Genomic DNA, 22,821 nt, shown 5'->3' with positions numbered 1-22,821 from the left:
CGCAGAAACTGAGGCCAGACTGTAGAGAAAGGGGGAAGGAGAAAAACACCCAGAAACTTTCTTCCTCGTGGCGAATAATCGCCGCCCCCCGCCCCGCTCCCCGGTCAGAAGCAGTAACGTGACACCCGAGAGAAACCCGGAGACCCGAGCGCCGAGAGGGAGGGAAGAGGGAGGAGAGAGGGCCGCGGAGAGCCGGAGAGGGAAAGGGGAGGAGAAGAAGGAAAACCCCTGTCAAGGAGGTGGAGCGAGGCGACGGTGTCCGCCTCCCGTTCCTCCCTGCCGTCTTTTAGAGGAGTCTGAACCGGGACAAAACACGCCGAGACCGACAGACACAAAGCCGGGGGGTCCACGCTGGCGCTGGAGGCGAGCCCCGGCGGCCGCGAGCGAGCCCGAGGCGCGGCGGGGCGCGGGGCGCGGGGGCGCTAGCGGGCGCGGGCGCGGGCGCGGGCCGAGCCGGGGCCGGGCACCTCGGCCGCTCGGGCCGCGGCGGCGGGGACCATGCCGAGGAAAGTCTCCTGAGCCCGGCAACTTCGGCCCCTCCCCGCCCCCACCCGGGCTGCCCTCGGCGCGGCCCTGCCCATGTGCAGCCGGCCGGCCGGGCTCTCCTCCTCGCAGGCGGATGGGTGACCTTTTCCTGGCACGGGCAGGCTGTGCGAGGCGGCGGAGCAGGCGATGAAGAAGAAGCAGCAGCATCCCGGCGGCGGCGCGGATCCCTGGCCCCATGGGACCCCTCTGGGGGGCGCCCCTCCGGGCCTGGGCAGCTGGAAGCGCCGGGTCCCCCTGCTGCCTTTCCTGCGCTTCTCGCTCCGGGACTACGGCTTCTGCATGGCCACCCTGCTGGTCTTCTGCCTGGGCTCCCTCTTCTACCAGCTCAGCGGGGGACCCCCTCGCTTCCTGCTCGACCTGCGGCAGTATTTGGGTAAGGAAGGGGGGCCGGGCGAGGGCGGCGGCGGCCGCGCGAACTTGTGCGGGGGAGGGGGTGGGGGACAGGGGCGCGCCGGGGACTTGTGGCGTTGCGACCGCCCGCCGGCGCCCCGAGGCTCCCCAGGTGGGACGTCCGGGTGCCGGCTCCCTCCCGCGCGTCCGTGCGTGCGGCCGGCCGGCCGGCCGTCCGCCCGGAGGCGGCGGGCCGGGCAGGTAACCCGGGCGGGGCGCCGCATACCTTCCCCGCCTCTGTCCCCGGGTCCGGGGCGGAGTGCGGGCGTGTGTGTTTGTGGGTGTGTACGAGTGTGTGTTTTGTGGCCTGGAGGTGTGGGGAGCGGCGAGGGGAAGGGACAGTCCCCCTCCCTCCACCCCGTGGCATTGTCGGTGACCGTAGTCCTGTCTCGTGAGCACTCCGGGGGCGTGTGGGGGGTGGAGTTAGCTCCCCTCCCCGCTCGGTTCTGCCAGTTCTGCCCCGCGAGTCCCTCTCCTGCCCGCCGGCCTCCGTGACCCAGGGGCAGTTTTCGGACCCCCGTGCTGACCCTGGGCTGGCTTGTCCTTCGGCGGCGGCGAGGGGGACGCGGGGAGGGGCTGCGTCCGGGGATCCGGGGCTGTTCGAGGGCCCCTGGTCAGCCTGGCCGGCAGTGTCGCCTGCCGTGACCCGACTCTCTTCTGCGCTGCGTGCGTCTCAAGTCAGAACTTTTTTTGGGGGCGGGGGGGTGCCTTGCGCTCGGTGTCTTAGGAGCGAGGCCGCCCGTTTTTAGCAGAGGTGAGGAAAGGGTTGTGCGGCGAGAGGAGAGAGCGGCCGCAGAGAGAGGGCGTGACCCGCCGCTCGGTGCGGGCGCGGGGAGAGCGGTGCCAGAGCCGCGCGAGCGCACGCCCGGGTCCCGGCTCCGCGGCTGGCGCGCGCCCCGGTCCGGGAGGGGCCGAATCTCCACCCCCCGCCCCTGCCCGCGCGGCCCGGAGAGCTTTTGCGGGGGCGGGGGGAGAGGCTGGGGAGGCGCCAGCTCCCTGCCCGCGTCCGAGGTGATGAACCTGAGCCACCCGGCCAACCTCCGGCGTCTGCCTGGCGCGAGCGGGTGCGCAAAGGGAAGCCTCTGGAGCGCTGGGCCGTATCGGGCCAAAGACTCCAGGGGGCTGGAAGCCTCCACACTTCCCTCAAGAGTCCCTGAGTCGCGGAAGCCACAGGTCTGGATAGCAGGCCGTTTTCGAAGGACAGGAACCACCTCAGCAAAGTGACAGATGGGTTGAAGCGTTTTGAAATAGAAACGCAGATAACAAGCATGCCCTTTCCACGCAGAGAAGCTCAGATTTTAAAAGGTACGCTCCTGTTTCGGTAGAAACTTGGGAGAACTCTGGTTTTGTAAGATGCTTTAGGGAAAATTAGAGGAAAACATTGTCCGAGCAGATTTGCAAATAACAATCCTCAGCATCAGGCTTCTAAGAAGATTGGGGGTAATAACGCACTTTTATTAAGGAGTCAAATCTCTTTTTTCCCTGAGTTCTGCATTTTGGAGTCTCATGGAGACTTCACAGGGCCTCAGACACCTGCTAGTGCTACGAAGGTAACTTTTTTTTTTTAAACCATCAACAATAATCCCTGTTAACTGGCACCGGGAAGTGTTTTGAAGCTTAGGGGTCTGTAAAATCTGATAACGAATACTTTGTTGAAATTCCCTTTAAGCAAAATGTGGAGGCCAGTGGGGCAGGGAAAATACAGTGCATGGAGAAGGAAGACATCTGTGTTTAGTGCCCTCAAAGCAGTTGGCTTTAGGGAGGGTGCTCAAACTTCATGGGCCTCAGGTTTTTCATTAATAGAGTTCCGGGCTGGACTAGGTTGTATCTCAGACCTCCACCCAGCTCCTAAGATGTTGTGGTTCTGATACCCTTCTTGGGGACAGGAAAACCCGAGAGGAGGAAAGAACAGAGGCAACCCCGGGGGGTAAAATCAAGAAACTGTGATTTCTGGCACTTTAACCTTTTGAAAATTGAGCCCAAAGTGTGTTGCGCCCAGAATTGAATGCTTTCACCATATATTTCAAAAGATGAGGCCTGATAAATTTGGGGGCTCCGTTGGTAGAAAGGTGACTTCACTCTGGAACTGGGAAGGACTGATCGGTTGAACATCGCTCCTGTTAGTAACTCATCAGGAAGTTTCTGACTGCCATGATGGGTTAAAAAAAAAATGACATCACTTCCGTGAACTGAAAATAGGATACCTTGGCCAAATTTGTTCCCTGTTGTTTGTTACATAAATATAATGATTTTGGGGAAGAGTGGGCTTGTGGTCTTTAAGAGGGTCTAAAATATACCCTTAATAATATAAGGCCAAGGTATCTGCAGAATACTTTCCCCTTGTTTCGTCCGTTCTGTTATTTTAGTGTCTGTCAAAACAAAATTTGTGGTTAGTCAACATATCCTCTCAATTTCCTGAGTGAGCCAGTTTTGGAGGCCAGTGTTTTCCTTAAATATAAGTCCAGATAAAGTGAAAATTTTCCAAATCAGAATAACATTTTAGCAAAAGTTGTTGCCAGGGTGTTATTTTAATATACTTGTGTGCCATTATACATCTGAGACAGAGTCTCTACTTGCTATTTGTTGGCATTAATAACTGAACCTACTGTATCGAATAGGTCTTACAACATTGAACCTATTGAATGGTCTCACAGTAGAGCCAGGAGATGTGACCATTCACGATCAAAGCTAACATTGATTGTGCCTGGTCCCGTCAGTGCACATGCAGAATGAAATTGTATGCACATAGCAATGCTACAGGTGGGTTCGGTTGTTATTCCCATTTTTGATGTGGCAGGAATGAGAACACGGATTCACTGACTTGCTGAAGGACACCCAGCCAGTAGGCAAGACCTGAACCCAACTCCGTCTGATTCGGGCGCCCACTGCACAGCTCTCCAATCAGCCAGGAGGCAAGTACAGATCTCAAGAGCAGACTGGCTGAACACAATCATACTTGTTTGCATAATTTCGCTTTCCTTGTCTTGCTACTTTTGTTCGGAACATCTTCAGGGGCCAGCAGGGAAGGGAAGTAAGTCAAGCAGCCGGTCTGCTCTTAGCTCCACCTTCCCGTGTTAATCCCCGTGTGCCACGGAACTCAGCTTTAGCAGACCCACACAACTGGAGGTGATGGGAATTAGAATCTTAAATCCCCGATCTTTTGCCTTCCTTTAGCGATTTGTTCTTTGTCCACGCTAGAAGCTTTTTGCGTGTGTGGCCCCGGATCTGTAGCATCGGCATCACCTGGAACCTTGTTACAAATGCAGATGCTCAGGGCTCATTCCGGACCAATTGAATGAAAGAGTCTGGGCGGAGGGCCCAGCACTCTGTACTTTAGCAAGTCTTCCAGGTGACTCTGATGCAGGCTGAAGTTCGAGAACCATTGTTCCGGAATACAGCTCTACTTTCAGAAAGCCTCCTATATAGTTGAGCGAAAGACAGGAGATGAAAGAGAGGAGATTTACCGAGTATTTTAAAGGTGATGTGCGTGGTTTCATCTTTTACATTTCGACTTTGAAAAATGCATCTGCTTTGCTGCTTAAGCCTCATTGTTTCAAGGGAAAGACCAGCCAACAGCCGCAGCTCCAGCTGGCTTTAGACTCTCTGAGGTTAGGAGATGGATGGAATGGGGTGGAGCTGGTAACCAGAAGGAATAGTGGGGGAAGAAAGGGAAAGGAGGCAGCGATGATGCTTTCTCTTCCCACAGAAGCCAGTGGAACAGTTCTTTCTGGTCTGTTTTGGGAACGGGCAGAGTATGTTCTCCTGAAAGGTACTTTCTGCTGCAACACATTTGCAAAAAGGAAAGTAAGTTAGGGGGGTGGATCATGCAGGAATAACTGTGGCCTTGGTATTTTCTTTCTTGAAATGGGTAGAGGGAGAACACGAGCATACAGTGGGGTAAATGGATGGATTTAGCAAAAGGCTGTGCCTAAACTTGGCTACCATAGTCCTTCCAATTCAGTGAAATGCATTTTTGTGTTTTGAAGCAGCATTCAGACTTTGATTTGCTATGGAAAACAAATAAAAATCACATAAGATCTCCCCCCCCCCCCCCCCCCCCAGAAATTAGGTTATGATACAGCCTCTGCCAGTAGCCTCATTACTTATGAGCTGTGGAAATATCAGAATCTTGGGATAACACTCGTTACACTGATGTAAACTGAATAAGCCAGATGGCTTACTACAGATCTTCTACAACTGGCAAACTCTAATGATTTATCATCAAGCCTTGGCTATGTGATTTAGCCTTTATGGGAACTAAATTTGTTGGGTCGATCTCAAATTGACATGCTTTCCTTTCCATTTTTACGTTGTACTACTTTAAATGGGGACGTACCACTTCTATTTCAGTTTCCAGAGTTGCCAATCTTTATATATATTATATACGAGGATGGCAATTTCAAGTCAAAAGACGACAGAGAAAAAGATGGAACTGTGTTGCATTTGAAATTCTCTAAGTTTAAATGAATTTAAAGGAAAATGTCAAAATAGAGGTCCTGATCCGTTACAAAATCATTTCTTTAAACCTTACAAGTCAAATTTAATTTGTCTTCTGCACATCAAGCATGGTTTAAATATAGTTTGGGCCCCAGACAGCAATCTAGGAAATGAATGCATTAGATATAATGTTATCAATAGAAATTGTTGACAAAAAAAACCAAAATGGCATTCTTGTTCATAGCTGCAAATGTGTTTTATGGGGTTGGTTGGGGACACAGTAGCACTGTATTAGAAGAAGGACAGAAAATGGAATTCAGCAATGGCAGACTGGTCAGTAAACACAGCACATGAATGGTGAAAAGCATTCTGCTTTGTAAACTATTTTTGCTGTAGACTAGTCTCAGTATGAATTGTTTGAAAGCACATATAAATATGTATTATCTGGATACTGTCTTTTCTTAAATTCCCTGTCATCAACCCAGGTTTAAAACACTAGTTGGCTTTGTATTTGAGAAGCCAGAATGAAAGTGGTCAAGCTGTTTGGGTCCCGAAAGAGATAGTATCTTTTGCTTCCCCCCTAGGAGCAGACACTGTCTCTTGCCTTGCAGCTGTGCTGAAGGGGAGCAGTGATGGACAATGAAAAGGCATCTTATCTGACAGATCCTGGCCGCTTGAATTGTTACAAGTTATCATTTGCTCTTTTGGGTTTTGTTTTTGGTTTTGAAAGATGGGAACACTTGACCGCAGGGAAATTTTGTCTTACCTGTATTGATTTTTATTTAGAGAAACTCAACTTTAAGCAGTGATGGCCATAAACCGTTTTATTTATTAGACCTGGGGACACAAACACTACCGTTTCACCCAAAACTCTGATTTGCAGAAATCAAAAAACTGTAGCAACTGTTGGGCAAGAAAATTCCAAATGAAGTACCTTTCACTATTGCTATTAAGTTTTTAAAACAGCTTTATCGGGATATAATTCAGAAACCATACAAGTCACACATTTAAAATGTTTAGTAGTTTGGTAGTTTTCAGTATATTCATAGACAAATACAGCCATTATTCTAGTTGATTTTAGAGCACGAAGAGAAACCCTATCTACCCTTTGGATGTCCCCTCCCTCCGCCATCTCCTCAGCCCTAAGTCACCAGTAATCTACATTCTGTCTCTGTAGATTTGCCTATTCTGGACATCTCCTAGAAATGAAGCCATATAACACATGGTCTTTTGTGATTGGCTACTTTCATTTGGCATATTGTTTTCATGACTCATTCATGTTGTAGCATGCATCATGCTCCCTTCCTTTTTATGGCTGAATAATATGCCAGTGGATATAGCACATTTTTGTTTATTCATTCAGGTGTCGATGGACGTTGGGGTTGTTTCTATCTTGCGGCTGTTGTGCATAGCACTTCTACGAACTCTTGCGTGCCGTCTCGGTTTTAATACCTACTTGCCGTTCCTTTGGGTACGTACTCAGAAGCAGACTGCTGGGTCATATGGTAATTCTATGTTTAACTTATTACAGAACTGCCAAGCTGTTTTGCACAGTGGCTGCACTGGTGGCCATCCCCGCCAGCAATGTACGAGAGTTCCAGTTTCTCTACATCCTCACCAACACTTGTTCCTTTCCATTGTTTTGATTGTAGGCATCCTAGTGCATGCGAAGTGTATTTTACTGTGGTTTTGTTTTGCATTTCCCTAATGATTAGTGATGACGAGCATCTTTTCGGGAGCTGGTTGGCCATTTGTGTGGCTTCTTTGGAAAAAAAAGTCTCTTCACATCCTACACACATTTTTGAACTTGGTTGTGTTTTTGTTTTTGGGGTTTAAGAGTTCTTTACGTATTCTGGAATCTAGACCCTTATCAGATGTATGATTTTGCTATTTGTTTTGAAGTTGCAAAAGGTGGTACTGGCTGAAACACAATACTGTGGCGTATTGTTCTCTGTGTAATAGGTGTGCACCTTCTCAAGGAGCAAGAAAGTTTCATTTTTAGTCACTTTCAAAGTGCTAATTACAGTGTCCGCGTATAGAATGAAATCTAAATACATTCCTAACAGTGAACGGAAGCAAGGATCTCTTCAAAAGAATCCTGGGGGTCTTGTTTGCAGTGATGAGGTATGGATTACTTTGAATAGGAATCCCTTTGGTTGTCTGCATTTAGTTCTCACGTATGTAAATTCTTGGATAGCCAGCATTTATCCATATTACAGATGTCTGAAGAGATTGCTGTGACTCATATGTGACATGTAAATGAAGCCAGTTTTGAACAGCAGATTATAGTACAGTGGATGTGAGTATCTGTCTTGTATTTGCTCACTGGAATGGAACTGATGAGCTCAGCAGGGGAAGAAAACATTTGGGTACATCATGTTCCTTATACAAGGTATTTACTACCAGGATACCAAGGAGATCTTGAGAATTCTCATAAAATTAGAATTCACGTGCAATTTGGTTGTTATTCATGTTGTGGTGTAACATACAAGACAAACACATAGGAATTTACTAAATTCCTAGAATTTACAATTCCTAGAATTGTTTCTCTTTGGTAAATTAACTTGCAGGCTTTAGAAAGAAATATTACTTGGTTTTGTAAGAGCGTTAGACACTTTTGGTATGCTTAAAAAATAGGTGTTCTCAAAATGAGAAGCTTGAAGACAGATGCAGTCAGTTCCATGCTGCTTGGTAGAGGCTCAATTTGAATAATTTGTAACACTCACATACTGAAAATCACAGGGGAGCCAGATAGCTGCTTAGTGTTGAGGGTATGCTTATACCTCCTGGTCTGTCTCCGGGTTTCTATTAGTTGTCTGTAATTTCCCAAAGATAGCCACTGACTCATTTTTCTGGTCTCATTATGTGACTTTGCCTCTGCTATTGCCTCTCTGCTGGTGGTTTAGGAAGCTCAGATTCCAGTGATGACCTCCGAACTCCTGTAATTATTTCATGATCACGTCTGAAGTTGTGACATTCTGCCTTGTATTGTGATAGTTCATGGACAAGCTCCTTGAAAGGAGGAAGCTTATTCAGTACTATCCATCTCTACTTTGACACCTCTCCTGTGCCTCCTGCACAGGCCCTCAGTAACTATCTGTTGATTCAATATATTTGCTAAGCAGAATGTTCTTCACTAGGGTTCCACATCCTGCGGTGTTTGGTCTCTGTTTTAAGTAGAGAACATGGGGACGGGTGCCAGGAAAGACTTAAGCTCAGGTGATGTCTACAGCCTGCCTCTTCCTGGCTGTTTGAAGCATATGTTCCAAGCAAAGATGTTAAAACCACTATGACATACAGTTCTGTAAAGATTTCCTCCATGCATGGGGATAATTGTTCACCTCTTAAGAATACCTGAGGTCAGTCTAGAGCTTTGACTGCATATAACTAGAATGCAGACTTTTTGTTTCTTGTCATTTCCCTGAGCCCCGACCAGTTGCTTTGGGAGTCTGCAGATAGTTTATTTCTCTCTCTAAGCTGGTGTCTTTTCTTACATAGCGATTTGTGTTAAATTAGCTAGTACGTTTCAAGCGTGACTTTTTGTCTTTAAGGAGATGAGACCAAAAGATGATGCGGTTTTTGAAATTGTGAGCAAATGGATTTTAACCTAGAATGGCAAAATGAGAAACTATAAAATCAGGGCTCAGTGCACACACCCATTGACCCTTGTTTGATGAAAGGTATGGAATAACCTTGAAGTCATGGCTTTGGTTAAGCAACTCTTCATTCACTCATTGATGGGTGATTTAAGTAATTATTTACATTTAGCCGTATTGCATTTCTGGAAACACCATTGATTTTTTTTTTCCTAGCTCAGTGAGTATGAGTTTCACAGTCTCGATGAAAATAAAAATGGAAGTATTCTGAAACATACAAATTCTTTTGTTCAGTCATTCAGCAAATATTCATGGAAGGCTTGTGAGCCAGAAGCATCAGACATTAGAAAGAATATAGGTTTTAGAGCAGAGATTTTTTTTTTCATAATTTTTTAAATTTATCTTTGAGAGACAGAGAGAGACTAAGCATGAGCAGGGGAGGGGCAGAGACAGAGGGAGACACAGAATCTGAAGCAGTCTCCGGGCTCTGAGCTGTCAGCACAGAGCCGATGCGGGGCTCAAATCCACAAACCACGAGATCATAACCTGAGCCGAAAGTGGACGCTCAACCGACTGAGCCACCCAGGCACCCCCTAGAGAGAGATTTTGATGCAAATCCCAGTGCGATCACCGGCTGGGAGAACTTGGGCAATTTTCTTAACGTCTCTGAACCTCAGGTGTTTTGATCTGTATGACGGGATTGATAAGTGCTGTTTTATAGGATACTTACCTGACCCACGGCCTGGCATTTGAATTCAACAAATGTCAACTTTATCACTTTGTTCTTCGCTTCTCTCAGACTCCCCTCTCTTCTGGCACGAAAACCTACATTCTTGGGGACGCACGCTTGTACCAACACCCATGCTGGTGATGCATACAGACTCATCCCTGGCTTGGTTTCCAGTTGAAAGCAGCAGTCTAACCAGGAAACACGAAAGTATTAAACTAGTATTCCTGTGGCTCATCTTGTCACCCTCACCCTCTGATTCGTGGGGGCTCTTCAACGGCGGGCAAGTTCCAGTCACTTGCCCTGTTAATTAGACACACAGAACCTTCCAGTTTCTTCCTCTGCTTGCTTCCTAGACACAGTCTTGGAAGAACACATTCTAGGCACGGTGTGCTTTCCTCTGTTTTGAATTTATCCACGCTTTCTTCCCCCGCACTCGTAAAATAAGAACAGTTGTGCAGGGGGCGCATGGCGCAGCCGACTCTCTGGGATGGCCTGCTCTTTGAGAATGGCATTAGTAGCTATGCCCTTTCAGACAATCAGAATGCCAGGCACACACTGTGACAGGTAGGAGGGCTTCTCCCATGAGAGATGGAACCATCATGCCCAGCGGTACGGTCACTTGCTTTTCTCCGGTTCCTACTTGTCTTCTACTGGAAGTCACGGCCAGAGTGGTGAACCCAAGTCATGGATAATGCCTTTGCCCAGAGGCAGGTGAACTTGCCTGTTTCCCATCCTCTCTGCTTCTTCATGTTGCCAGGACCTTCCCAGCCTTGGGTGGGCGCCGGGGCACGTGAGAGCCACAGGCCATTACTCTCTGCCGTAGCTGGTCACCCAGTTCCTTGAGAAGTTGAAAGCAAATGCGAATTCACATCGTTGAATAGAAAGTTAAATTTTGTTTGGAAAAGCCATGACCTTGCAGTTCCAGCGCAGAGGTTCCTGCTCTGACACGAGGGCTGTTTGACGTGAATGCCTTTGTGCTGAATAAGCAGAGGCAAAGCCATGCAGGTTGCTGGGAGGGATATGGGACCTGGTTCTGGAAGGGTCCCCAAATAGTTCAGTGGTTGGTGCTCTTAAGTGACATGAACCTCCTAGGCTTAGGTTTCCTCACCTCTAAAATGAAGACGTTTGATTAGGTCAATGATTCTCCATTGTTTTTCTTTCGTACGACCCCCATCGTCAGCAGTGTGTCCGTATTGCCTTGATGGTTTGTCTGGGACTGTGTCCCAGTGGCCGGGACTGGGACAATGGGGTGGATTTGGGGTTCTTCAAAGAGATTCTCTAGGTGATTTTTATATGTAGCCCCAGGAGATGCTGCTGCTTTTCTCTTTATAATCACTGCATTTGGTGTTTTCTACGGGCCTGTCTACTCTTAAAATCATGTGAAAGAGATAAGAAAGTCCTCTTACTCTAGCAACTGAAATTATAAGGCTATTTCCTTTGGTACCAAATGCTTATTTAAAAGATTGTAAAAGTCAAGTGACTAAGGCAAGTAGAATGCACAAAAACGTTTTTGACCATTATTTTCAAAATCTGAATCATAGTCTTTTTGGTTTTGTTTTGTTTGTTTGTTGTTTTGTCTTCATTAAAATTGGCAGCATGTTTCTCCATCATCACCAGTTTGCCACAGCCTATCTGGGCAATAGTGGGAGAATCTTGCTCCAGAAACTGCGGGAAGCAGAATATCCCTAGGAAGGCAGAGAGAGAGAGAGAGAGAGAGAGAGAGAGAGAGAGAGAGAGAGGAAGCAGACTAAGATATGTCTTTCCAGAATTCAAAATCTAACAATGCGATAGGAAGAAAGAAGGAAGACACATAGGAATAAGAAGCTGAGTTGTTCAAAGGAGACTCTCACCCCCATCCGGCTCCCTGCCGCTGGACGTCCCATTGCCCTGTGGACAGCTCCAGTGACTGAGGGAGTGGTTTGCCGTATGATGAGCTACTTCTGGGTAGCTTCACTCTGCCTCTGCTAGTTCTTCTGGGAGCTACACAGAATAGTCCATTGGACTGCATCATCTTTCAGAGGACTGAAGACAGGAAGATGATTGTTTTACCCCCCCCCCCCATGTGAATATTTTCCAGAAAAATAGATGTCTACTCTATTTTAGCTCCTCATCTGAAGTCACCTTCAGCACAGAAAGCACAAATAGCAAAGGGAAGAAAACGACTGTACAAGTAGAGCCTTCGGAACAATGGCACCCCGTAAGCGAGGCAAAGGACCCAGACTGGGGACAGATGTTTCTCTAGGAAACGAGACGAATATGCAGTCTTTAAGTGGTCAATGAATCAATAAAGAAGAGAAACACTTTGTGAGATAAATGGGCAAGGCATATAAGCAGGCAGCTTGTAGGAGAGGAGACACAACTGGCCAGTAAGCAATTCGAGAAGACTCCATGATCTTCACTCTCTTAAGCACCTTCACCCCTTTGTCTCTGTGGCCCTTTGCTGGCCTGTAGAACTGAGGAAGCTTCCGGTTCCCTCCATCTGTGAGCCTGCTTTGCAGAGAGGAGTCACAATCAGAAGTGTCTCTCTTCCAACCTGTCCTCTTTTGAGAATGACTGCCACATCCTCCACCGTTCTGTCCTTATGACAGGTGAGTGGACCCGGCGGGCGCTCTCGGGAGCCCCGACTCGGGCCCAGAATAAGGAAGGCTCGCTGGGGTCTTGATGCCACATCTGTGCTGGGTGGTCTGCTCACTGAGACGCCCCCTCCCCACTCGGAACTGCAGCCGGCGAATCGCACACAGTTAACACACAGCAGCGCCCGCACCCCGCGCCCTGCCTCTCCGTGGCTTTGCTGAGTCCGTCAGAAGCAGAGGGCAGAAGGAACTGACGCCACGCTTAGGATGCAGCACCTTGCCTGGAAGTATTTTCTCAATATCTGGGAAAACAAGTGGAACTGACTCATCTGGATGGAGTTCTACGGAAATGTGACTGCAGATTTCTTGCGATTTCATTCTGCTTTAGTGTCAGAATTCATCCAGCAACGTGCCAGCGAATGTGTGTAAAATCACATACAGATTTAGACACCCGAAGAGGAAGTTATTTTTACCAGGGCGGGGAAGGAAACCGAAAGTGCCGGTTGGCAGAGACGTTGGGGCAGGGCCGAGCGGGGAGGTGAGGTGTCTGCGTGACCGGCGTGTGGGGATGCTCGTGTCTCCTGTCTTGCCAGACTGGCCTGGGGGCTGCGGTGTGGTTGTCTCTGAGCAGGTCAGGTGAGGAGGGCCTGTGCCGGAGACCTGCCAGGGGAGAGTGTTGGCATTGCCTCCGAGTAGGATGCTAGATGCAGCAGTTGTGAGGTGAACATTGGTTACTCCCGAGACGCGTCGTGTACTCTCCAGACAGTTCCGCAGGAGCCCCGCTCCCAAGATCTGCCCGGGACACGGACGTGAAAATGGAGCAAAGCGTTCTGGAAAGCCACGCAGATATGAAAACCAAATGGCGCGGCGTCTTTATTTTGCTTCACCAGATGACAGGAGTGAGGCCGTATTATTTTCTTTGCTCGTGCTTTTCCCAATTCCAAAGGCTGCTCTTGTTTGCTTGCCCAGCAGAGATCCGAGGCCTTTTGGAGTCTAAAGTATTTGTGGTTATGTTCTCCTAGTCATGCTGTGAGATGAAGAGGTTCCCAGAAATCGAAGGGAGGGAGAGGGAAGTGTTTGTCAGGATCCAAAACCTCTTTTTATTGCCCTTTACCCTTGGGCAGAGGATATCTAGAGTTAGCATTTCGCGATAACGCTGGAATCTCATAAGCTTGCAGTCTGATCACAAACTTCTCCAGTGCTTTTGGAAAATACTTTATTCAAGCATTCTTGTGCCTTGCTGTGCTGTTCCTTATGGCCGGGGAGGGGTGTGTTAAGTTCCCTCTCTGTGCCTGGGTCGTGGGATGCACACAGTTATGGAGGTGCCGGTCTTTCCGACCTGAACTTGGGCGTAGAGAGAGAGTGTGGGTAGCGTGTCAATAGGTGTGCTGCCCTAGCTTGGAGGGAGAACATACTTAAAACACGTTTGGGTGGGTGCCTGGGTGGCTTAGTTAAGTGACCGACTTTAGCTCAAGTCATGATCTCCCAGTTCGTGGGTTCGAGCCCCGCCTCGAGCTCTGTGCTGACAGCTCAGAGCCTGGAGCCTGCTTCGGATTCTGTGTCTCCCTCTCTCTCTGCCCATTCCCTGCTCATGCTCATGCTCTGTCTCTCTCTCAAAAATAAATAAACATTAACACACACACACACACACACACACACACACACACACACACACATACTTGGGTTACCAAGAGGGCTTCTGTTTTAGTGTTGCATTTCTTTCACGGCATGATGCATTGCTGTTTGAAAACACAGTCCCCTTTGTCCAGAATTTTTCCCCTGGCCACGTCGTTGGAATGATAGGTGATCTTTTGTTAATTTTAGAGTAAGTCTTGCCCACAAGGCTTATACTTCATGGGAGTTTCACATCGATGAGCCTTAGAGGACCAAAGAACATGCGTTTTCCGAGTGCTTCCGCCTGCCCACCCTCCTTCACATTCAGCTTGGCAGTTGCCCTCTCTTGCTTCTATCTCTTTCCTTCAACAAGTGTTCATCCAACTCCAGCGAAATGCCAGGTGCTGGAGATAATGTGACCAATAACACTGCGCTCACGGGGCTGTAGGGGCAGAGAACGGCTGAGGATCAGTGTAGGGAGTGATGAACAGGGGCCTGTGAGAAGCTACCGGAAGAGAGTAGAAGCAGGGGTTATTTGTGCCTGGCTGTGGTGAGGCTGGCGATCTCTTTGGTTACGGGTCTGTCTATGCCAGTCTCAAACTCTCAAGTCTGGCTGCACGATAGAATTACCCGGAGGGCTTTGGAAAATGCTGATTTTCATTCATTGGGTCCGGGTGGGGCTTGGGCACCTGCGCGTGTTAAAAGCTCCCAGGTAATTTTGGTTCGCGGCCAGGGTGGGGAACCGCCGTAGCAGATGCAGGGCGCTGCGGTTTGGTGTGTGTATGAGGTCTTCTGCCAGGGGCTGTTCAGGGGTGCTTCACTTAATTTAAATCTTTTATTTGGTTGTGACATAACACTTCAGCTTTTGACTTCTTATAGCAGCTCTTCTCAAACTTTAATGGCATTCATATCATCTGGGGATTCGTTCAACTGTAGATTCTGGTGTAGTGTGGGTCTCAGGTGGGGCCAGGGATCCTGCGCTCCCAAACAAGCTCCCAGGTATCACCAGCACTCTGCTTAGAGGATCACACTTTGAGGAGCAGGGTCTACACTGTAGCCCTCGTAGGAAATAGTCAATACTTGTAAACAGACCCATGAGTCAAGGTATAGCCCCGCCCACCAAATATTGGTGCATTGAAATGTTTTATGGCATTCTTTTAAATTGAATTTTCATTCACCCATTTGATTGTTCGAATTTTAAGAACACGAGGTATTTCTTAAGGGAGAATCACACATTTGCATGATTCAAATTTAAAATGCCTTTTTTTTTTTCTTTTCTTTTAATCTCTGTAATACACAGTATTGAAGCATAGGCTGTTTGGAGATTTGTGACCGCACAGATTTTGACCTCATGTCAAGTTCATTAATAAGCTTCAGAAAGGAAGCAACTGGTCCTGGGTATGAAGTTTCCTCAAATAGTTGTTGGCAGATTCTTGCACCGTTTTAAATGTTGATGTTGAGGCATAGTATCAGAATTCATTGCCAAGTGCCCCTCTTATCCAAATATTCCTGGTAGAATTGTTTTTTTGTTTTTGTTTTGTGTTTTTATGGCCAGAGCAAATAATTGGATGCAAATAGAGCAAATAATGAGAATGACTTGGTGTAATGCTTTAAAAACACACATTTTAAAGAAATATTTAAAACCATGAATACGTGCTCATTGTAGGAGACTGGAAAATATAGAAGCACAGAGAAGAAAACAAAAGGCACATGAATTGCTTTACTCACGACTGCTTTGGTTTGGTCACGTCTTCCTCCCCTGTGCGGTATCCCAGAAGCCCTACCTCTTCAAACCTTTTTCTACAATGTCAGTTTTCATGGTGGCAGAGTATCTTGGGAGTGTGCCGTGGTCCCATTAGTAGGGTCTTTTTCATAGGTGGCCTCTTTCCTGTTTTTCAAGCTTCTAGGTGCAGCTATGATGAACGTCGTTCAGCTTTTGTACTCTTGTCTCCTTCCCTGGGATGAATTCTTAGGCTTGGAACTGCTGGATGAAAGTGCATGCTCTTAGGACAGGTGTATTTCAGCAGCAGTCTGCAACCTGTTGTGCTTATGCTCTTATAAGCACTGGCTATAATATTATAACACTCCATGCATTCGATTGGTGAGAAGTGATCTTCTTAAGCCTGTAATTCCCATTTGCTTGCATATTAGTGACTCCAAACAATTTGACTGCGTTTATGAGACATGTTTCTTCTTTGGGGAATGACAGTTTTACCCTTCCCCATTTTTCCTATGTGTTCTCCTTTCTCTTATCATTTGTAAGAGTTCATTTGTAATAATCTCCTGGCTTTTCTTTGCCCTGTAGTTTTTTTTTTATTATTATTTTTAAAGTTGTTGATTTATTTTGAGAGAGAAAGCGAGCACAAGCAGGAGGGACAGAGGGAGACAGAGAGAGAGAGAGAGAGAGAGAGAGAGAGCGAGAGAAAGAGAGAAGACACAGAATCCGAAGCGGGCTCCAGGCTCCCAGCTATAAGCACAGAGCCCAACATGGGGCTCGAACTCATGAACCATGAGATCACGACCTGAGCTGAAGTTGTACACTCAACCAATTGAGCCCCGCCCTGTAGTTTTTTAAAATCGGTATCTTTTATTTTTCCTGTGCACTAATTAACCGTCTTCCATTTATTATTTTTTTCTTTGCTTTTAAGTTTAGAAAGGCCTTACATCCTGACATCAAGTACATAGCCTGTGTATTTTTTTCCAGTTCATTTGTTGTTTCATTATTTCATTCACTTTCTCACCCTTTTTGGCAATTATTTTGGTGTAAATTAACTCGATTTTGCAAGTCTAGCTGGAGAAAAAGTCGTCATACTTGAATGCTGTCATTCTTGAACAGTAAATTAATTTTTCAAACATCAAGATGAACTGATTTGACCTTAATGCTTTTTAGAGGATTCGAAACCCCATTTGCCATTTAATCCTACACTTTCGGGAGCAGGAGGGATTTCAGAGGCCCTCTGGTCCTTCTCTGTAGCACTGGAACCCGTGGCTAGGCCTCTTCTCCTTCTCTTGCCTCTCCAGCTATACCTGTGGGTGTAGGTCCCTGCTCCCCAGCCCCCGCAATTACTTCTGGACAGAACTTTCTGTGTCAGCGGATTGTAGAGTTGCCAGCATTCAGGCGAGGCAGACACGACCACTCTCCTTGCCTGCCCTGAGTTGCTTGGTTGCAGGATTGGACACATTTATAAATCTGAGCCTCTTGGATTCTTACTGGGTTTCAAGCTAAAAATGAGCCTCCTGGCAGCCACATGCACCCCGTTCAGTTTGGCTGGAAACTTAGCTGAGGGCGATGGGTTAGCTCCTGAAGGTCAGCCTGGCTCTTGGACCAGCCCTTTGCAGCATCTTGGCAATGGGGACAGCACTCATTTTAACACTATTTTTACAAGCAGCTAGATGACAATAAGTTATTCAGTTCCCGTGGGTTGTTATTCCTTTACATGTTTATGAAACTCAAGGGATCACAATTTGAAAACACGGACATTTAAAGACCAACCATATGGTCTAGCGGAGCTAAATTTTCTTTTCAGGAAATCGTGTTGCGACTGTGAACTTGCCTGTACCGGGATGTTGAGTATCTCAGGAGGCAGCGTTAGTGTAACTAGAGCATTGGGCCCCAAATCAGAAGTTCTCTGTTTGAGTCCTGGCATTGCCACTGTGCCGCTGTGTGACCTTGGGGAATTCACTTAAACTCTCTGAATCTCCTTTAGAGGGACTCTTTCTGTTCCGGAACAACCACCACCAGCTTATAAAGAGAATGCCGTCTGGTACTCTGCTGCCTGGAATACTATGAAAATTTGCATTTGTAATGTCTGCTAATACACATCTTCATTTTACTTTTCCAGGCAGAAGCCTGATCAGAGCTCCAAAGTGTAGGAGTGAGGGTAGGAGTTACTTACTGTGGGATGTGTGTGTGTTTTGTCTTCAAACAAACAAGCCCATTAGAATTCTGCCTTTAGGCCTTCACACACAGTAGCTATTTGCTGTGTAGAGTTCTGCTCTTTCTGTTACAGTGTTTTGCATGAAGAAGGCCTCCTAAGATAATGTAAATTATGTTTTAATCTATTGGATATTTTTACACTTTCCCTGTTGTCCTAAAGAACTAAACAAAGAGTTTTCTGTATGTCCTAAGGCCTCTGGCCATTTCACTTTAAGTTGCAAAGAACAGTTTGATGAGTGAGAGTTCTTTTTGTGTGTGTGTTTATTTTTGAGAGAGAGAGAGACACACAGACAGACGGAGGATCCGAGGCAGGCTCTGTGCTGACAGCAGCAAGCCTGATGTGGGGCTCGAACTCACGAACTGTGAGACCATGACCTGAGCTGAAGTCGGACGCTCAGCTGACTGAGCCACCCAGGTGCCCCTGATGATTAAACGTTCTAAAACACCCTGTGATCATTTAATAAGCTTTTACTTTTTTCAATACTGTTTTCAAAATTTGTGTCCCGGAGACTCAAAAACTCTCCAAAGAGCTAGTAGTCTAGTCTCTGATACGGATGTATAACTTAATCATTTTCATGTATATTTGTGCTACTAGAGATTCATCCATGTGCTTGGGGAGCACAGGGGAGGGAAAAATTCGTTCAAGAGGGCTTCCTGGAAGAGATGGCACCTAAGCTGGGTGTTGAAGTGTAAATAGGAGTTTGCTGGGCAGAGAGGTGGGAACAGGGCATTTCAAACAGGAAGAGAACAGCGCTTGCAAGGGCCAGCCAGTGGGCAAAATCGTGGTGCCTTTGGGTCCTCTGAGCAGTACAGGGTGGCTAGCGAGAGACTGTGGCAGGGGGATGGGGGGAGGTTTGCTGCAAGGGAGGCTCCTACGGGAAGACAGTAGATGGTGAAGGAACCCATGCGTGTTACACTAACTGGCCGGCGGTGAAGAAACCGCCGAATGGTTTTAAGACAACAGAGTGATTGCAGCTTTGTTATTCATGCAGATAACTCTGGAAACAGAACACCATGGAAAAGTCTAAGCGTGGGTCTGGAATGGTCTTCAGGTTTGAATAGCCTTTGAAGTTCATAGAGTAGTACTTGCCCAAGTATTATCACACCTGCTTTTTTACTGCCGTGCGGGGGGTGTTAAGCTCACTTTGCAGATGAGGAACCTGAGTCCAGAGATGCATGAAAGGCTGCGAGTGGCCCAGCTGGTGACATGGGGAGAGGAGGTGTTCTGTTTCTGGTCCAAGTCGGCTCAGGCCCCAGGGATCTCTTCCTCTTTACTGCTTGCATATTTCAACAAAAGCACCAAAGTATTTTTCTGACTCTTTTAATGAGAACTTTCAAAGTGGTTTTAATCTTGATAAAGAAAGTTTGACAGGAAAACCAACTTAATTCTTACCCTGCAGGTATTTATTTAGTATAATAGACTCACGTCGCTTTGCCTCCTTGCCACTATTTTCCTGTTATGATAGCGTTCTACAAGCTGATGGTTTATTTTCTCTGATTAGCTAAAATGGGAAGAAAAATCCCCACTGCGTTTTTATTAGGATAGGCTATATCGTATCCTGAGTTTATGTTTCATTTATTTCTGTAACTTTGATTATGCCATTTTGTCATAGATGAACTTAGCATTTAGGCTGTAATTTCTCACTGTTTTAAAAATGATTGTTCATGGAGGATGGCAGGCTTACTTTCTCTGTAGCCTTATGGAAGATTCTTTTTTTTAAATTTTTTTTAACGTTTATTTATTATTGAGACACAGAGAGACACAGAGAGTGTGAACAGGGGAGGGGCAGAGAGAGAGGGAGACACAGAATCCGAAGCAGGCTCCAGGCTCTGAGCTGTCAGCACAGAGCCCGATGCAGGGCTCGAACTCACAAACTGCAAGATCACAACCTGAGCTGAAGTCAGTCGCCCAACCAACTGAGCCACCCAGGTGCCTGCCGTATTGAAGATTCTTTAGGGATGACTCCACTTATGTCTTGCCTTGTGTCCTGTGTGCTGGGACTGTTGATCTTAATTTTTTTTTTTGAGAGAGAAAGAGTGGCAATGGGAGAGACAGAGAAAGAGAAGGAGAGAGCGAGAATTCCAAGCAGATTCCATGCTCAGTGCAGAGCCTGATGCGGGGCTTGATCCCATGACCTGAACCAAAATTGACCTTGCATTTTGAGTGTAGCTTTTTATAAAGCTGTTCGCCCGTCTAACCCCTGCTGGGGGAAACTCTGACCTACCTGTGCTGTCACCTGCTCTGCAAGCTTTCAGGCAAAATGCTCTGGTCATTTTGTTTGTGCTTCTTTTGGACCATAAGCAGGTTTCTAAATCTCTAATCTTGTTAAAGCACATTTGGAGGAATGGGAACCAGGTTACAAAAAAATTGAACTGTGCTGATTGTGATACAAGGGTAGGTAGTCCTTAAAGTGGCCATTCGAGGGGCGCCTGGGTAGCTCAGCTGGTTAAGCATCTGACTTCGGCTCGGGTCATGATCTTGCAGTTGGAGAGTTTGAGCCCCACGTCAGGCTCTGTGCTGACAGCTCGGAGCCTGGAGCCTGCTTTGGATTCTGTGTCTCCCTCTCTCTGCCCTTCCTCACAGATACTCTGTCTCTTTCTTTCAAAAATAAAGATTAAAAAGACAAATGGTCATTTGAGCACTTGAATGGCAGTACATCTTTTTAGAGAAGAGGTGAAGGATAAAAAGCTTAAGGGGTGCTCTGTACCCGAGCCTGGCTAAACTTGCCCAGGGTCTGGCACTTACTGGGTGATCTATGTTTATTAAGGTAATTATAAGATGTACCTGGAGGGACAAAGTTTTTGTGACTGTACATTAAATATATATCTGAGGGGCTCCTGGGTGTCTCAGTCGGTTAAGCGTCCAACTTCAGCTCAGGTCATGATCTCACGGTTTGTGAGTTCGAGCCCTGCATCAGGCTCTGTGTTGACAGCTCAGAGCCTGGACCCTGCTTCGAATTCTGTGTCTCCCTGTCTCTCTGCCCCTCCCCTGCTCTCATTCTGTCTCTCTCTGTCTCTCAAAAATAAACAAACATTAAAAAAATATTAAATATATATCTGAATTTTCCGGAGGCCAAGGCAAAAAAGGAATAAAATGTGTCATGTTGTCTTTATCTGTATAAGAAACATACTTGCTCATTGGGAAAGGGTGGCCTCTCTTTTCCTACCTTCAAATTATAGGAGAAATTTATTTGATCTTAAAAGTATTATATTGGACAATATCTCCTACAGTATTTTTTCCCCCCAGAAAATGACCTGTTCTTCATGAGACTGTGTCGTACATCAGCCCTTGGTGAAAGTGAAAAGCATGATATAAAATCACAGGTCAGCAATTGCATTTCCTTGGGGAGCTGAGCTGTTTAAGTGTCTCGTCTGTTTAGCTTAGGTGTCTTGCTTTTTAGTGAGTTTATGTGTTGAGAAAACACAGAGCAATGGGTATTGCCCATGGCCCTGATTGTTTTTCCTCAAGTATCAATTTCTTCAGCCTCGTTTTTGGCAGGAACAGGAGAGCAGTTGGGTGAATGATGTTAAGTGCTGAGGTGCAGAAATTCAGGGTGGGGTGAGTTTGCATTCCCCTTCCCTCATCAGACATCCCATCTGGGATCTGCTGGGCCTGGGGAAGGGTCCAGCCTTGGGCGGGACCCTCATGGAGTCTCAGCATTGTTCCTGATCTGGTAGCTGAGATTCTAGGCCAGAATCTTTCTCAGAGAGAGAAATTCTGAATAAACACATTTTGAATTTTTTTTAATGTTTATTTATTTTTGAGAGAGAGAGAGAGACAGAGCATGAGCAGGGGAGGGACAGAGAGACAGGGAGACAAAGAATCCCAAGCAGGCTCCAGGCTCTGAGCTGTCAGCACAGAGCCTGTTGTGGGGCTCAAACTCCCTAACTGTGACATCACGACCTGAGCTGAAGTCAGACACTTAGCTGACTGAGCCACCCAGGTGCCCCTGAATAAACATATTGTGAATCCTTAACACCTGATCCCTTGAAGGACTCTTTTTGTTTTTTCAATATCTAATATACTTTCACTTGTCAATGAGAGAATGGAGTTCATTTTACTGGCTTTTCTTTTGTGCCTTTTGAAATAGTAATAATAATAATGTGGGGCACCTGGGTGGCTCAGTTGGGTAAGCATCTGACTTCGAATCAGGTCATGATCTTGCAGTTCCTAAGTTCGAGCCCCACATTGGGCTTTCTGCTATCAGCACAGAGCCTGTTTGGGATCTGACTCCTTCTCTCTCTGCCCCTCCCCTGCTCACATGTGCTCTCTCGCTCTCAAAAATAAACATTAAAAAACTAATGAAAAAGGGGTACCTGGGTGGCTCAGTCGGTTGAGAGTCCGACTTCGGCTCAGGTCATGATCTCCTGCTTTGTGAGTTCGAGCCCCGCGTCAGGCTCTGTGCTGACAGCTCAGAGCCTGGAGCCTGCTTCGGATTCTGTGTCTCCCTCTCTCTCTGCCCCTCCCCTGCCTGCAGTCTGTATCTCTCTGTCTCTCAAAAATGAATAAACATTAAAAAAAAAAATTAAAAGAGCCTGATGAAAATAGTATTTTCCAATTCAGCAAACTTTTATTAGTCTTGCCATGTTTTAGGCACTCTTGAATACATGATGTTACAAAAATGTATGAGGAACTTTGAAAAAAAATGAAGGATATTGTGAAATCAATTATAAAGTACATAGTGATAATTTCCATATCTTTTAATTTCAGTTAATATTAGTGTGAATTAGAAATGGGCATTTTTTTCCCCTTTGGAATAAGACGACATGCACACTAACAGTCTAATTATTTTTCGGATGTAAATGGAAACACCGTAAGTCTGTTTTACACACATACATGCAAATACAGACACATACAGCATGGATTTTTTTAGTACACTGGGAAAGGTAAATTCAAGTGCTTTTTATTGGGTGATGTTTTGTTTAATTAATTTTTACAGGACATACATAGACATTTTATTTATTTTTACCTTTTGAAAGGGACAATATGAGGGAGAG

At 46.6% G+C, this 22,821-nt stretch overlaps 1 protein-coding gene across 5 annotated transcripts in view; it reads left to right on the top strand.

The window, feature by feature from the left end:
- Positions 1-204: 204 nt before the first annotated feature.
- Positions 205-22,821, top strand: part of UST (uronyl 2-sulfotransferase) — a 312,146-nt gene continuing 289,529 nt past the window's right edge. Inside the window, exon 1 of one of the 5 annotated variants that reach the window (XM_027056663.2) lies at positions 205-919. In XM_027056663.2, the coding sequence (XP_026912464.1) occupies positions 673-919 (247 nt within the window). In that variant the 5' untranslated portion in view covers positions 205-672. Of the gene's footprint in view, positions 920-1,634; positions 2,242-22,821 lie in introns of those variants that run through there. The other 4 variants (XM_027056660.2, XM_027056661.2, XM_027056662.2 and 1 more) reach the window with 4 other exon arrangements.

This window comes from Acinonyx jubatus, chromosome B2, assembly GCF_027475565.1.
Source record: "Acinonyx jubatus isolate Ajub_Pintada_27869175 chromosome B2, VMU_Ajub_asm_v1.0, whole genome shotgun sequence".
NCBI classification, from domain to species: domain Eukaryota; kingdom Metazoa; phylum Chordata; class Mammalia; order Carnivora; family Felidae; genus Acinonyx; species Acinonyx jubatus.
This window is presented reverse-complemented; position numbering and strand designations above follow the sequence as displayed.